The sequence below is a fragment of the Macaca nemestrina genome, chromosome 6 (genome assembly GCF_043159975.1).
Source record: "Macaca nemestrina isolate mMacNem1 chromosome 6, mMacNem.hap1, whole genome shotgun sequence".
NCBI classification, from domain to species: domain Eukaryota; kingdom Metazoa; phylum Chordata; class Mammalia; order Primates; family Cercopithecidae; genus Macaca; species Macaca nemestrina.
This window is the reverse complement of record NC_092130.1, coordinates 146,281,951-146,298,726: the sequence shown is the minus strand read 5'-3', so window position 1 is coordinate 146,298,726 and position 16,776 is coordinate 146,281,951. Positions and strand designations below refer to the sequence as shown.

General features: G+C 43.0%; 1 protein-coding gene across 10 annotated transcripts in view; it reads left to right on the top strand.

Annotated features, from left to right (window-relative positions):
* The first annotated feature begins 422 nt into the window (after window positions 1–422).
* Window positions 423–16,776, top strand: part of LOC105473055 (tetratricopeptide repeat domain 23 like) — a 60,720-nt gene continuing 44,366 nt past the window's right edge. For 4 of the 10 annotated variants that reach the window (XM_011726652.3, XM_011726646.3, XM_011726651.3 and 1 more), the window contains exons 1-4: window positions 424–572; window positions 1,955–2,029; window positions 6,732–6,918; window positions 11,789–11,912. In XM_011726652.3, coding sequence (XP_011724954.1) covers window positions 1,962–2,029; window positions 6,732–6,918; window positions 11,789–11,912 — 379 coding nt within the window. In that variant the 5' untranslated portion in view covers window positions 424–572; window positions 1,955–1,961. Of the gene's footprint in view, window positions 573–623; window positions 838–1,954; window positions 2,030–6,731; window positions 6,919–11,788; window positions 11,913–16,776 lie in introns of those variants that run through there. The other 6 variants (XM_011726644.3, XM_071099035.1, XR_011625083.1 and 3 more) reach the window with 4 other exon arrangements.

Genomic DNA, 16,776 nt, shown 5'->3' with positions numbered 1-16,776 from the left:
CTCCCGAGGAGCTGTGGGGGTGCTCCGTAGCAAGGGATCGTCGCCGAATCCAGCCCGCACACGTCGCAGCTTTAAATAGGTAGGGTCGTGGGGCCCAGTGCTCCCTTCCATCTTTGGACGGAATGTATCTTCTCTTCCTATGCCTTCACCTCCGAGTGGTAAGGTCTCGTGAAATACAATATGCAGAGGCCAGTTTTGGGGCGAGCCGGAGGCCGTGAGCGTCTAGCCTGCGGGGACGGGAAAGCGGAGGGTGCCGTAAGAGCTGCTGTAGGCTCTAGCCAACAGGGACTCTCCGAACCGGAAGCGCCCCGCGTCGCTATGGCTACAGGCGCTCGCAGTAGGCCCGTAGCGTTCCGTCCCCATGGCAACGGTATTGTCACCTTGGCCGGAACCTGGGTTGCGGAAGATAAAGGGGACCTCGCAGGCTGTGTAACTTCTGCGAGGCACCGCTTTGGCGCCCGGACCGAGATCGGCCAGGATCAGGAGGCCGACGCAGCGGGAAGAAGCCGCGCAGTCGGGCTGAGGGAGCGGGGAGGCTGGTTCCGGGGCGTGGATTCCCCGCCTTGGGCAAGGTATGCTGTGCGCACTCGCGCGTTCTCTTAGAGCCTCCGCAGCAGGGTCAGTGCTAAGCAGAGCCCGACCTGTGGCGTCAGGGCTTAACGGAGTGACCGCGGAACCACAGCAGGAAAAGAGGAGCGATTCGTACCTGAGCGGGGGACCAGAGTTTAGTGTTCAGGGCCATGCGGAACATCATAGGAACAGAGTCCGGAAGTTTGAGAGACCAGAACGCCTTGCTGTGGGCATAGTGTTTAAAGTGGAGGTTAAAAAGAGAAATTAGTGAGTCTCCCTTTCTGATTTTCGGTTAGTGGATGCTCTGGAGCCTGGGTCAGAAAGCCACTCAGGGGTCGGCGGGAATGAGTGATTTCTGGAGGGTGAAATGAGAGGCTACTTGGTGGATGTTAACGTTCAGTAAATAACTGCGTTCGATTTGGATTTGGTTTAAGCGCCTGGCATAGCCTTCCTTGAGAGTTGAATTTCACACATACTGTATTTAGAAATCACATTTTTCGTCATGTGCTTCCGAGGTTTCCCCCATCATCTAACAGCAACAACTAAAACAGACACATGAATTTCATTTTATTGTTTTATTTTATTTTGAGATGGAGTCTCGCTTTGTCGCCCAGGCTGGAGTGCAGTGGCAGGATCTCGGCTTGCTGCGATCTCCCCCTCCCGGGTTCAAGCGATTCTCCTGCCTCAGCCTCCCGGCTGTGATGTCAAAATTCTATGATACTTACAAACTCAGCCTCCTGGGTAGCTGGAACTACAGGCGTGCACCACCACAGCGGGCTAAATTTTGTATTTTTAGTAGAGACAGGGTTTCACCATGTTGGCCAGGCTGGTCTGAAACTCCTGAACTCAGGTGATCCACCTGCTTCGGCCTCCCACAGTGCTGGGATTACAGGCGTGAGCCTCTGTACCCGCTTTGTGACCCCTTTACTAGAATCTGCTATTAATTAGTGAAATGACCCCAGCGAAAAAAAGCAGAATTAACCAACACACTGTGCTTCGTTTACCACTGAGAACTGGTTGCTTTGCTTAAATCCATCATGCCGTCAGACCTGCAAAAACAATATCTGAGTTGAGTAGGTGACCATAGTTTTGATGACCCAGGAGCTGTAAATGTGCTTGCTTTGAGACATAAAGGCCAGGGATTTTGGAGAAGTAGGGTGGAGTTGAAATTAGGGGAAATAAATTTAACTGACATTTAATTTGGCAAATTAAAGACCGTCTGTCTTCCAGCGGTCTCCATATCTGAGTATGCGTAGTCTGTGGATTTAGGATGGGTTATATATTTGAGCAGTTTTAGTTTAATGTTAATAGCATCCCAGAGGGGGAAAATAGAACAGACACCCAGCCTTTTCTCCCAAAGCTGACCTTACCTGATTCTTGGTAGGAAGAAGATGCAAGCCAGCCCCATCCGTATCCCAACTGTTAGCAATGACATCGACTGGGATTTCTGCTTCCGTATGTAAGTATCACAGAATTTTGACATCACAGGTACTCACTGGGCTGAAACACTGGGACCTCCTGCTTAAGGCAAACCTGGGTGAGGAGCTTTGCATGAACATTATATAAAAGAGAAGGGTTCAGGGCCAGCCTGGCCAACATGGTAAAACCCCGTCTCTACTAAAAATACAGAAATTAGCTGTGCAGTAGTGGCGCGCGACTGTAATCCCAGCTACTCAGGAGGCTGAGGCAGGAGAATAGCTTGAACCTGGAGGCAGAGGTTGCCGCGAGCTGAGATTGCACCACTACACTCCAGTCTGGGCAACAGAGACACTGTCTCAAAAAAAAAAAAAAAAAAAAAAAAAGAAGGTTGTCTTTCTGTGATGTGCTTTAATAATGATTCTGCTATATTATCTGTTTGTATTTACAACCTATGCATGATAGAAGGTTGCTTTTTCCTGACTTAAGGAGATTTTAGAAGTTTTTAAAATAAAAATAGATTAGTTATAACAAGATTGGCAAAGTTGTAGAGAGTTAGCTATAACAAAGTTAATGAGAAAATTAAGTTTTATGAAACAGTAAATAAAACTTTCATATTGTCTAATGCTTATTGAGCACATACTTGTACCAGGCTCTGTTCTAAGTACCTTAAACATCTTAGCTGATTTAATCCCCCCAAACCCTGTGAAGGAGGTACTGTTATTGGTACATTTTATAGATGAGTATGAATCAAAGAGATGTTAGGGAGTTTGCCCAAAGTTGCACAGCTAGTAAGTGGTATTTAATCTGGGCATTCTGACTCTAGAATCCATTCTTGTTTTGTTTTGTTTTGCTTTTAGAGACAGTCTTGCTCTGTCACCCAGGCTGGAGTGCAGTGGTGCAATTACAGCTCACTGCAGCCTTGGCCTCTTGGGCTAAAGAGATCCTCCCACCTCAGCCTCCCGAGCAGCTGGGACTACAGGCACACACCACCATAACTGGCTAATTTTTACATTTTTGTAGAGATGGGTTCTCATTATGTTGCCTAGGCTGGTCTCGAACTCCTGGGCTCAAGTGATCCTCCTGCCTCAGCCTCTCAAAGTGCTGGGATTACAGGCATGAGCCACTGTGCCCAGCTAGAGTCCATTCTTTAACCATTCTCTATACCAGGGTTTCTCAATCTCTGCACTATTGACATTGGGGTTGGATAACTGTTTGTTGTGGAGGGTTGTCTTACATACTATAGGATTTTTAGCCACATCCCTGGCCACTATCCACTAGATGCTGGTAGCACTAGCTCCAGTTGTGACAAGCAAAACTGTCTCCAGACGCTGCCAGATTTCCCTTCGGGGCAAAGTCATCCTTAGTTGGGAACCATCGCTCTATACCAGTGCCATCAAATAGAAATATAACTCAAGCCACATACGTAATTTAAAATTTTCTGCTACCCATATTAAAAGGTGAAATGAAACATATGAATTTAATTTCAATACTATATTTTCTTTATTTCAATATATACAAAATATGCAAAAATTATCAATGAAATATTTTATCTTTTTATACTCTTTAAAATACAGCACATATTTTACATTTACAGCATATCTCAATTCAGACTAGCAATATTTCATGTGCTTGATGGCCACATGTGGCTAGTAGTTGCCATATAGGATAGCATTTTGTTCTTTTTTTTTGAGACAGAGTTGTGGAGCACGAGATTCTGTCGCTGTTTGGGGGTCCCTATGTAACCTGCCATGATCCCTGGTGGACTGAACAAAGGAGGGCTGAACGCAGGAATAAAAGACAAGAGACAAAAGAGTATATTTGGAAGAAGAGGTCAGGGGGCACCTTGCCTCTAGTGGACAAGGGCCCTGAGCTGTACACAGCCCTCCATATTTATTAGGCAAAAGAGATGGTGAGAAGGGGGGTGGAAGAGGGGTCAGCTGCTCAGTCCAGAGTAGGCTTGCAAGACTGCATTCCTCGAACAACAGGCTCTAGATGTCACAGTAGATAACCTCAGCGCCAGGGAGCGATTGCCTCCAGCAAACCTTCTGTCGGCAGGAGCACTGGTGAGTTTGCTCACATCCTGCATTCATGATAAACAGTTTGCTGTTTGATCATATCGTCTCCAGTGGAATGCTGAGTTGATCACGTCCCACGGGCCTTTGGCTCCCTGCACAGAGTCTTGCTTTGTCACCCAGGCTGGAGTGCAGTGGCATGATCTTGACTCACTGCACCGTTCGCCCCCTAGGTTCAAGCTATTCTCGTGCCTCAGCCTCCTAAGTAGCTGGGATTACGGGCTCATTGTGGAATTTTTTAGGAGACACAGGGTTCCACCATGTTGGCCAGGCTGGTCTCGAACTCCTGACCGCAAGTGATCCACGCACCTTGACCTTCCAAAGTGCTGGGATTACAGGTGTGAGCCACTGTGCCCCATCTGGATTGCATAAGTTTAAATTCATAAAATATCTTGATGTTAAGGGTTATGTGACTATAAAAATTGAAGTTCATAAAAATGTTCACAGTAAAATATCTGGGAAATAATCAGATAATTTATATTGAACATTACTAATCAGAATTCCTATTTAAGATGGTAACATATGGAATAAGTTATAAGCCTGGCAAGGCAGACCTTCCATTCAATCTCCTCTTCTTTTTATTCTGACCATCCTTTGAGATGTCTGACTGGTCAGGATTCTCTAGCCATCTTTCTCACCTTTTATAACATGACGTTCAAAGCTAATTCAGGGATTTACATTCTCAAATCATTTGTCAAGACCTCAATGTTTATCATTCCTTTGAAGTCCCTAAGGTTGAAGTTTGCTACCTTCGGTCTTACCTTAATGTTATTCAAGGCTTAACTTAAAATACTTTGGGCTTATAATTTTTAATACCCATAATTAGCAATCTGTTTGGTGACTCCAATAGATTTAACTTCTGCTCTAGGTCTGTGAAATATGCAGCTTAAGCAAAATTTTCTATTGAGGTATGATCTCTTTTTTATTTTTTAACTGCTCCGTGCAGAGCAGGGCTAGCTTATAGGCAGCATGCCCAGAGTCAGCCGACTTATGATCTCTTGCCACAGATTTCTTCTCTCCTCAATAGTTTTCAAACATTCTAAAAACTGCACATTCTTTTCTCATTCATTTTTTCATCATTTAACAGGCCATTATTTGTTTTTACTGTGAGCCAGATACCAGGTTTTCAGAAACAAATGAGGCTCAGCCCCTGCCCTGGTGGAGTTTACTTTGCCAGGAGGCAAAGAATGCTCAGAAACAAGCCAAAGAAACAACAATAAAAAAAAATCAAACAACAATAAAAAAACCCCACAGTGTACTAGCGGTTTGGGGGAAATTTTTGAAAGCCCTTTGGAGGCTGCCTTTATTGCTACTCCAGTGAAAGACTTCCAGGAGTGATGACGTCTGAGTTGCATCTTGAAGGTGGAGTATGGAATTCACCAGGCAGAGAAAAGGAAGTTTATCACCTGTCTTCTGATCAGGTCGCATCGCCAACCTTCCTTGGCTGTCCCATCAAGTTAGCTTGTCTACTGAAAGCATGCTCAGCTGTGGGCAGAAGGCAAGCCTGCCTGCACTTGGGCCTGAAGAAATGTTGCTTTCCTATCTACACAACCTGGTTTGCCCATGTGCCTCTTGATAAGTTAATTAGAATAGGACTCTAGAAGAATATTAGCATGTCATTTTTCAAACCTGGTGTAAAAGATTACACGTGGCAGTTACTTTCTTTTTGTGCTTTTCTGAATGTTCGTTTATTTAAACATTGAACCTTCACTCTTTAAACTTTTTGTGCTTTTCTGAATTTTTCTTTTATTTACACATTGAACATTCACAATTTAAGCAATCACTGGAAAAGAAAGGTAAATTTTATTTTCAAAACTACTCAGTGGCTGAACTTTTGAGTTATTGTGAGTACAAAGATGAGTCCTTTGGGAGACTTATTTATACTTAAAATTTCTGTTGTTGCTCCTAAGATCTCAAAATTCTGTTTCTTCTCTAGCACTTTACTGATTTTTCTGGCAATGTTAGGATATAGTTCTTTTTAACGCAACTAAGGATATTTCTCCTCTGGCCCTGCACTTGATGTAGTATAGGGTTCCTTCACTCTCTCTGGTGGGACCCATGTCCTCTTTTCTTGGCCATCACATGTTGAAGCTTTTAAGATATGAGAAAGAAGACATGCAAAGTCTAGCCTCAAAATGTTGGTTCCCTTTCCCTTATTTCATTATATCCATTTTCTTTTCCTTGTTTGGATCAGATTTTTAGAACGCAGATGTTCCTGGGGATCTTCCAGTTCAACACCCTCATTTCTAGAAGCAGTCCTGTCCTGGAGCTAATGATATACTAATAGCTAACATGAAAGGAACACTTAGAAAAGGCCACACAGTGTGCTAATTGATTTATGAGTATTATCTCATTTAATCCCATAACCTCATCAAGTAGGCATTCATATTCTCATTTTACAGAGAACTAAATTAATAACTTGGTTAGGGTCAAGTGATTAGTAAGCAGTAGAGCTGCACCTCTATAACTAGGCTTCATTTGAACCATCACATTGCTGTCTTAATGCTAAGCTTTGAGGGTGATGTGAGTTTACTGCCTAGCTTTATTCCTTCAAGTTTATGTTTGAAAGCATGTCCCTATCCCCCAGCTGGGAGAGCTATGCCTTCAATTTTACCTTGTTTGAGATGGCAAAGATGGTTAAATCCTGAATCCCTTCTCTCATACCTACAGGTCACAGCAAACCGAGATCCCAGCTCACCAGCAAACAGATAAGTTGTATCACACCAGTGGATGTGGAGAGAGTGAAGAGGAAACTAAAGCTAAAGAAGAGGAGAAGGCCGTAGACTGTATGTCTCATCCCAAAGAGAAATTAGCCCAATCCCAGAAGAAAGTAGCTCAGCTGATTAAGGAAAAAATGGTAAAACAAAAAACTCACAAAAATTTTGCTTCCATTTAAAAATATGTTCATGATTACAGAAGCTATACCTTAGATGCAGATTGAAGCGTATGAAATAGAGGAAGGTGTCATCTTTCTTTGTAAGTAGGAGAAAACAAAGCAGAGCATACTTAGGTAGCCAGCCCACCTTCTGGTTCCAGTAGTGCTGGGATTTGAGTTAGATCTGCGTGGTTCATTGTTTGTTCCTCCTTGGGGCATTTCTGCTCCTACCTTTAAACTAAAAATTAGGGCAGGTGCAGTGGCTTATGCCTGTAATTCCCACACTGTGGGAAACTGAGGCGGGAGGATCTCTTGAGGCCCGCGTCAGTAACATAGTGAGACCCTGTCTCTATAAAAAAATTAAAAAGCAGCCAGGCATGGTGGAGGGAGCCTGCTACTTGGGAAGCTGAGACAGGAGGATAGCTTGTACCCAGGAAATTGAGGCCACAGTGAGCACATGATTGTGCCACTGCACTCCAGCCTGGGTGACAGAATGAGACTTTGTCTCTAAAAAAATAAAATAAAAATTTGAAAAACCTAAAAATTTTCATTTGGTTATTTTTGTTGCTGTTACCTTTAACTTAAAATTAAAAAAAAAAAAAAAAAAAAAAAAAAAAAAAAAAAGCCAGGCCTGGTGGCTCACACCTGGAATCCCAGCACTTTGGGAGGCCAAGGCAGGCGGATCACCTGAGGTCAGGAGTTCAAGACCAGCCTGGCCAACATGGTGAAACCCCGTCTCTACTAAAAATACAAAAATTAGCCGGGCATGGCGGGGCATGCCTATAATCCCAGCTACTTGGGAGGCTGAAGCAGGAGAATTGCTAGAACCCAGGAGGCAGAGGTTGCAGTGAGCTGAGATCATGCCATTGAACTCCAGCCCAGGCCAACAAGAGCGAGACTCTGTCTCAAAGAGAAAAAAAAAAGTGTATATATGTATATATACACACACATATATATGCATATATACATATATATACAAATACATACGTACATATGTATGTATATACGTGTGTGTGTGTGTGTGTGTATGTGTATATATATATCCATCCTGGAAGGTTTCAGGATGCTGTCTCTTGGGTAACAAAAAGGCTGGGATAGTAACGCAGGAGGTTGAGAACAGGCAGTCAGGCAGGTCTAAGATCTAGCCTGGAAAGGATATGGGTAAGATGCCCTTGGTTACAGTGGAATCATAAATAAACTAAAGGGCCAGAAACAGGAGGTCGAAGTGGAGGTCAAAGATTCCAAGTATGCATTTCTAAGAGCAAGTCCAAGACTTGAGTCAAAGATCTCAGAGCAGGTGTGTAAGCATGAGTAATCAAAATCCAGGAAACTGAGACAGCAAGACATCGACTCTCATTATTAGAACACAGGCACCCACCTGCTTCCAGAACATGATTTATCAACAGAAGAGTTTGTACCTTGACTTCCTGGATCCTCCTAGCCAAGGGGAAAAAAGTAATCTAGATAGGTTTATTTTTCTATCATTTGCCTCTGAAGTATCTCTCTAGATGGATATTTGTAAATTTATCTCTGTAAATGACCCGAGGACCTTGCAAAGGACAATCAACCTGGCCTGGACCCATTAGTGATTCACAAATTGAGGCTAGAAGGATCATTTCTAAAAACGGACAAGTACCATCTGCCATGGAGTGTAAGTGGGGGTTTTCAAGGCTTGAAAACCCCTTGGCCAGATTGGATAATGACAAAGATTTAGACCTTACGAGAGAAATCTAACTCAAATCCCAAACTCATCAAATTGTATACAGTGAACAGGTGCAGTTATTTGCATGTCAATTATAGCTCAATAAAGCTGGTTTTTGTTTTGTTTTGTTTTGTTTTGTTTTTTAAATCAAACCCAACCCAGTACTCCTAGCCCTGAAGGGCAGGGGATGCCACATCAGCAGCAGTAGTGCTGGGATGACATCTGGAGCCCATATTGGTTGTCCCAGTTTCTCCGAGTCAAGGAGTTCGAGGATGAATATACAATGTCCAGAGCCAAAGCTTTGGTCTTCCATTCTAGTGATTTTTTCATGGCATGATGCTTCTTCCTCGAAAGAGAACTTAGTATTTGCTGTGGTCAGCCCATGGTGAACTCTAAAAAATGCTGACTAAATGGATGTTTTGGAAGCATCAGGGGAAGTTTCCTTCTACCATTGCTTGCTTCTGTATATTTGAGCAGGGTTCAGGTAAAACATGAAGTTGGGTAGAAGACAGGAATCAGGAAGGAGTGCATTCCTTGGAATCACGTATGGTACTGCTATATCTTATCTAACATTACTCTTTAAATGGGTTACTTCAGTTACCTGTACATTATTCTTTTTTTTTTTTTGAGACGGAGTCTCGCTCTGTCGCCCAGGCTGGAGTGCAGTGGCCGGGTCTCAGCTCACTGCAAGCTCCGCCTCCCGGGTTCACGCCATTCTCCTGCCTCAGCCTCCGGAGTAGCTGGGACTACAGGCGCCCGCCACCTCGCCCGGCTAGTTTTTTGTATTTTTAGTAGAGACGGGGTTTCACCATGTTAGCCAGGATGGTCTCGATCTCCTGACCTTGTGATCCGCCCGTCTCGGCCTCCCAAAGTGCTGGGATTACAGGCTTGAGCCACCGCGCCCGGCCAGCCTGTACATTATTCTTCAAATGGGTTGCATTTAGATCGCACTTAACAACACTGAATCATTTTGACACTATTTTTTTTTCCTTACAGTAACTCCATGAGGTAGATGATACAGGTTTCCAAATCTCAGAAAAGGAAGCTGAGATCAAAGTGACTTGCCCCAAAGCAACACAGTCAGTAAACAAACATTAGAACCAGGGCTGAAACTTTAGCTTTTTGGTCCCTTGAAGTGCTATTTTCACTTTACCAGGAAAAAAATGCCTGACCATATCGACTGGTCCAGCCATATTGGCTGTGTTTGTAAAGTCACTGAAATATATGACGTGAAGATGCAGTTCGGTGATTTCTTAGAGAGCTGTACCTGTCACTTCTATAGGGGTAGAGGATTATTTCCCCCAACCCATCTTTAACCTTGCTAATAAATGATTCATTCAGCAAATACGGAACGTGTTACACCTGTGTGTACTGAGCAGATAACAGTGAACATGAGGAATACACTTCTGTCCTCAAGGGACTTATCTTCTATTCGGGGAGATAATAGACAAACAAAAACAATAGCTAATACAATATTAGATAGAAATAAGTGCTATGAAGAAAAAGTAAAATAGGTAATGGGATATTGAGTGATGAAGTGGCATCTGTTTTAGATAAGGTGGCCAAAACAGGCCTGTTGATAAGAAAAGTGAAAATGGAATGAGAAAGTGAATGACATGGAAGAGTGTCCCGAGCAGAGGGAGCGGCATGTGCACAGCCCTGCATTGGAAGTTAGTTGGTGATGTTCAGGAACCTCTGGTCAGTATAGTTCTAGCAGATGGAGTAGGAGGAGAGAGTGGTAGAAAATGAAGTCCAGAGGTGATTGGGATTGGGTCAGATTGTGCAAAACCTTGGAAGCCATGGTAAGGACTTTGAATTCTGTTAAGAAGAAAAAGCGGGAAGCTGTTGGAGGATTTTGAATAGGAAAGTCACGATCTAATTTACATCTTAAGTTATAAACACATAAAATATGTTTAAAAATCCATAAGTTTCTAATAATAATAACAAGCTATTTGGTCACAATTAGAGGTTGCGAGTGAACAAATTCATTTTTCTGAAAGCTAGTAAAGAAAGGGCAAGGATAAACCATGTGTCCTGCCTTTCCAATATGAACTGTACTATTGGGTAACCAAAGAGTAGAGGAGGAGAAATTCTCTTTATAGAATTATTTCAACTAATGTATGAAGAAGGAATGATAGAAATATATATTTGCATTTTATAATCTTTTGTTAATTTTCCATGTAGTTTTCCTAATATCTGAGAAAAAGAAAAAAAGAAAAAACAACCAGATAGTAGATGTATTCTGCTGGAAGAACATACCACTAACCATGAAGTCATTTTGTAAAAAAAAGAATTCAAAGCTGAAATTAACCAAACTTCTAAACCCAACTACTATTATAAAGGCAGAACAGAGAATGGAGGGACATGATGAGACGCCATGAGGATGCAGTCATCAAAATTTATGTCTGTGGGAAATACTAGACCAAATGACTCAGCTTTTTCAAATAATTTGTAAGAAAAAGAATTAGAGATGGAAAGGTAACCTACAGATGGAAAGAGACTGATCTCACAATGTGGACAGTCAAACAAACTATTTTAAAAATTAGATTTCTGTGATATTTGATTTTAAGGAATTATTGTTAATATTTTGATGAGATAATGATTTTGTGGTTATGTTTCTAAGTCCGTATCTTTTAGAGGTACTTACGAAATGTTTATAGAGGCAACAATGGAATGTCTGATTTGCTTCAATTTAAGGTGAGGATGGGTGGATGAGAGGTCTAGATAGGAAACAAGAGTGGCCAGGAATAGATCACTGATCATGCTACATATTCATTCTTCATGCTATTTTGTATACTAATAAAGTTTTTCATGATAAAAGGTTAAAAGAAGTCACTCTGGCTATTACGTAGAAAGTAGACTGTGGGGGCCAGAGAGGAAGCAATTGGAAGGGGCTGTTGTAGCCAGCCAAGTAAAAGATGAGGGTGGCCTGGACTAGGTACTCATGGCAGAAATGAGAAGAAGAGCTTGGTTTTAGGATTTAGGGGGAATGTGGATCCAACCAGACCTGATGGATTGGACACAGGATGAGAAAGAAAGAGGAGAGAAAAAAGATGACAAGTGAATTCAGTCCTGTGTTCCAGTGATAAGTCCATGGGCTAGAGACTTCTCCTCCTTTCCAAAAAGTATAATCACTTCTGTACCCTACAGAATACTCAAGCAAACAAGGAGCTGATTCGATGTGCTATCCTTTCTCGGATTATTTTTGGGGACCATCACTGGAAATGTGCACAAGCTCTGACCAACCTAGCTTATGGCTACTTGACACTGAGAGGTACTTGGTTTCCCCAGCTGGGTTTGGGTGGCCAGCCTCTGAAGGCTAAACTGAGCCCTCACAACCTCAGTGAGGATAGACATGACTAGGAGGGCCCCTTCTTTTCCCTAGCTCACACATTATCAGGAAGGAAAGTCCATGGATGAGGGAGACAGTGTGGCAAGGATCTTAGTAATAAAGATAATAATGATGATGACAGTTATTGAGTATTTAGCATGTGCCAACCTAGTCTCATTAATCCTCACAATATTCCATGGAGGGAGGTACTATTCTTATCCTCAGCTTATGGATGAGGACCCTGGGGCACAGCGGGCAAAGGACAGTATCAGGGGTTCCAGCCAGAGGACAATAGGGGAAAGACAGGCAGGGATGTACACTCAGCATCAGGCAGGCAGACCCAATAATGACACTTGAATTCAAAGGTAGAAGTCAAGTTCCTGGAAGGTTTGGCTTAGCGAAAGGTAGGGCCCTCATCCTAGAGAAATGGTACTTCTGGAAGGTACTCTAGTATAAGAGAGTAAGACAGGAATCTATTTGCTAAAACTGAACCCAAGTGAAAGTTCCATGAGAGTAGAAAGTTTGTAGTAGAGGCTGAATAAATATTGGGTGATACACTGAGGCGAGAGCACATTTCTGGAACCAGGGACATAGCCAGCTCAAGACTCTCTGTTCTTTGCCCAGCCATGTCAGAATACATTTCTACCATGGAACTCATTGTACTGTGCTCATATATGCTTTAAATGCTTCTGCCTCTGACACAGAAGCTCTCTCAGGGCAGGAACTGGTCTCATTGGATCTAGAACAGTCCCTTGTACACAATATGGATGGCATATTACTGCTTAAGAAGTGAGCCGCTGGCCTAAGGATTGTTCAAGTACCTCTGGGACCTTAGTCTGAAGTGGGACCTAACTTGTAATACAAATTAAATGCTTTGTGGGCTTAAGTGATTTGAAGGCTACAGGAAAAGGGAAGCAATATACTTAGGCCATAATGAGGCTAGATATCAGAAAGCAAAGCTTCTGAAAAAATTAAAATTCAGTTCACTTCTCAGTTATTGATCTCAGAATATATTCTCCTTCTTAGGGCTCTATAGGCGCTTTTACACCCATTTGTTTTTAATGCAACTTTAGATTCATTTATTGATGTGGCAAGATCGCGAGTAGCTGAGATCACAGCATTAGGACAGTGATGCTGTGGGTCACAGTGGGGGCACAGTGAGGCCCTTTTATGCTTTAAGAGCACATGTGTTGTGTTCTGAAATAAGGTGCCATGGCTAGGGAGAGGAGAATGTCTTTATGTACTGGCAGAGCAGGCAGCCACCTCTAGGAGACTTGAGAGTCACTAGGAAGAATCTTCCCCTAGTGGGGTTCCATGCTTCCTTACTTGGAATCTCTCTATTCCCATCAGACTGATTTTCTCAGAAACTTACTGTCTTCATGATAAGAGTCAAATTTAGGGATTTACTACTTCAGTATTTATGGAGTTATTGTTATAAGCCTGGTGGCACTTGCACTCAGTGCTGGGGATACATAAATGAATACTGCTGGTCCCTATGCTCTAGGAACATACAGGGGTCTTAGGATAGGTACCATTCTGAGGCAGGAACAAAATTCTGGAGAGTGCAAATGAGGCAGTTCAGTGGTTTTGCCATTGAGGAAAGTCAGGGAAGGCTGCAGAGAGAAAGTGATATTGTCCTGTCTTTGAAGAATGAGAATAGTTTTATCAAGTAGACTTTTTTATTTTTTATATTTTTATTTTTGTAGAGATAAGGTCTTTCTATGTCGCCCAGGCTGATCTCAAACTCCTGGCCTCAAGCGATCCTCCCACCTCAGCCTCCCAAAGTACTGGGATTATAGGTGTGAGTCATGGCACCTGGCCCCTGAGTAGATTTTGAGGGGAGAAGTAGAGAGTACAAAGTTGGTCGTTTATACATGTTGATCTAAGGCTTAGGAAGTGAGAGGATGGCATTCTGTACAAAACTCCTTACACAGAATATTGTAGCTTCTATGTAGATCCAGGGGATTAAGGTAGGATAGAAGACACCTTTGGACAGATAGCTCACGCTTGGAAATGGGACTGAAAACGTAATTTGAGCCCAGATATCAGGGAGTTTGGAGAGTTATTAAAAGGTTTGAAGTGAGGTGGTAATAATCAAGCTTGTGTTATAAAATGAGAGACTCCAGTATGGGTTGGACTGGTAGAGAAAGAAGAGGCGAAAACCAGTTAGGCCGTTATCCTGCCCAGATGAGAGTCGATGAGGGCATTGGCTATGGCAGTTGGAATGCAGAAAAGATAACCTAAAATGCAGATTTGGTGACATTTAGTGCCCCATTCAGTATGGAGTGGGAAGGACAAGGAAGAATTGAAGTTGAAGCAGGCATGACCTGGACAATTAGCTGAAATCGAGAATGAAAGGGAAAGACCAAGTGGTGGGGTGTATTAGTCTGTTTTCATGCTGCTGATAAAACATACCCAAGGCTGGGTAATTTATAAAGAAAAAGAGGTTTACAGATTCACAGTTGCACGTGGCTTATGAGGCCTCACAATCATGATGGAAGGCCAAGGAGGAGCAAAGGCACATCTAACATGGCAGCTGGCAAGAGGTCATGCAGAGGAACTGCCATTTATAAAACCATCAGATCTGGTGAGATTTATTCACTATCACAAGAACAGCATGGGAAAGCCCTGCCCCTATGATTGAATTACCTCCCACTGGGTCCCTCCCATGACACATGGGGATTATGAGAGCTACAATTCATGATAAGATTTGGGTAAGGACACCGCTAAACCACATCATGGAGGAAGGGGGAAGAAGCTACTGAGTTTGGTTTCTGACAGGCTGAATCACATCTGTATTGAAATGTTCAGTAGGCAACTGAAAGCAGGTCTAGAGCTCAGGAAAGATGTTAGTTTGGGAGAGATGAGCACACAGGAGCAAGCTGAGGCCATAGGAGTGGAGGAGCTTGATCAGAAGTAGTGTGTAGTGGTTGGGTGTGGTGGCTCATATGTGTAATCCCAGTACTTTGGGAGGCTGAGGTGAGTGGATCACTTGAGGTCAGGAGTTTGAGACCAGCTTGGTCAACATGGTGAAACCCTATCTCTGCAAAATACAAAAATTAGCCAAGTGTAGTGGTGCATGCCTGCTGTCTTAGCTACTCAGGAGGCTGAGGCAGGAGAATTGCTTGAACCAGGAGGTGGAGGTGGCAGTGAGCTGAGATCATGCCACTGCACTCCAGCCTGGGTGACAGAGCAAGACTCTGTCTCAAAAAAAAAAAAAAAAAAAAAAGGAGTAGTGTGTAGAAAGAGAGGGGAAGAGAATAGAGGACTGAAGACTGGAGAGCAAGAGCTTTGGGAATGGGTAGGATAAAGGGGGGCCAGCAAAGAAAATAGAAGACTCAGGATGAGCCGTATCATGGAAGCCAAGAGAGGAGAGAGGGTTTTGAAAAGAAGTGCAACGGTGGTTTCAACAGTTCAGATGGTAGAGGAAGGTCAAATAAGGTAAAGGCTGAGGAGAGACCCATGGATTTGGCATTTGGGAGGTCATTGCAACTTAGTTTGGTAGAGACAAGTACACTCCTTGGGCCCTGGGAGAGCCCAGATTCACAGAGACTAGCTAAGAGTCTTTCACTGGAATTCAAACTTGAGGTGATGAACTTGAACTGAAGAGGAAGGCATTTGAGAGGGAGATTTCTCTGAAACTAGGCAAGGCCAGATGCTGCCCTCTCTGTCTTGCCTTGAAGATGACTAGGGTAGGTCTAGCAGGAGGTTGGCCTAGATCTTCTGAAATCAACCCCTTCCATAATGAGCCACAAACTGCCTTTGAGTTTTACTTTTCCAATTAGATTCCAAGTTAAGTCAAGATAAGTGAACAGGTTATACCACAAAAGATGGTGATAAAACCTTTCCTCCCTAACTGACAGTTTTTCCTGCTGCATGAATAGAGAACTACGTTGGGGCAATAAGTTGGAGGAGATACAAGTTTTCCTGTACAAGAGACTTTTTTGTTTGTTTCTCCTAGATGGGAAAAGCAGCTTGCTGGTCAGATGAAATGTCCATGTGGTGTAATGGAGCCTAGACTTGAACCCAGATTTTCTGATACCAGCCTAGATTTTTTTTTTTTTTAGAATAGGTTGTGACTGTAAGCTTTCTTTGAGAATAGCCTAGTGCCTCTTATTTCAGTCATATTTTGGTTTGTTCACTTAAGCTTTTATTTCAGTTTCTTCACTTCAGCTTTTTTTTAGTGTCTTTTTAGTGTCTGGTCCATGGAGTAAGTAAGGCTTTGAAAAATGGCAGATCTTCAAGAGAGATGAAGTGCTTGCTCAGCTCCACGCGGTGTGGTTGTCATTCATCCTCTAACTGCTTTAAAATGGACAGAATATATAAGCTGGCCTCCTGTGTAGGCGGATGTGTGTGTCTGTGTGCGTTCATGCCTCACTGCACCCATGCATGTTTTATAGTCATCAGCCCTGCTTTGCTCATTTCACTCTGGGCCTTTTCCAGCAGCCAAAAGGCTGATTTCTCTCAATAAACAGTCATTCAGTGAGTACTTAGTGAGAAACCTGTATATGTGAAATGCCATGAAGAACACTGTGGGAAATGTAATGTAAAGAAGCCCTCAAAGGTTTTACAACTTAGTGTGGAAGGTGAACTACCTAGGGACATAACTATGAGGGAAGGCATTATAAGGTAAATGCCATGTAATTGATTTAAATAATGGGTTTCAGGAAGGTGGGGTGAAATCATTTCTGGCTGAGTTGATAGATTCAAGGGGGAGGTGGATTCAAGGGTTGTAAAAAAGGAGTAGGGTTTGGGTAGGTGGAAGAAGGGGTGGGCATTTCTGTTGAAAAGGGTGGTGTGGGCCAAG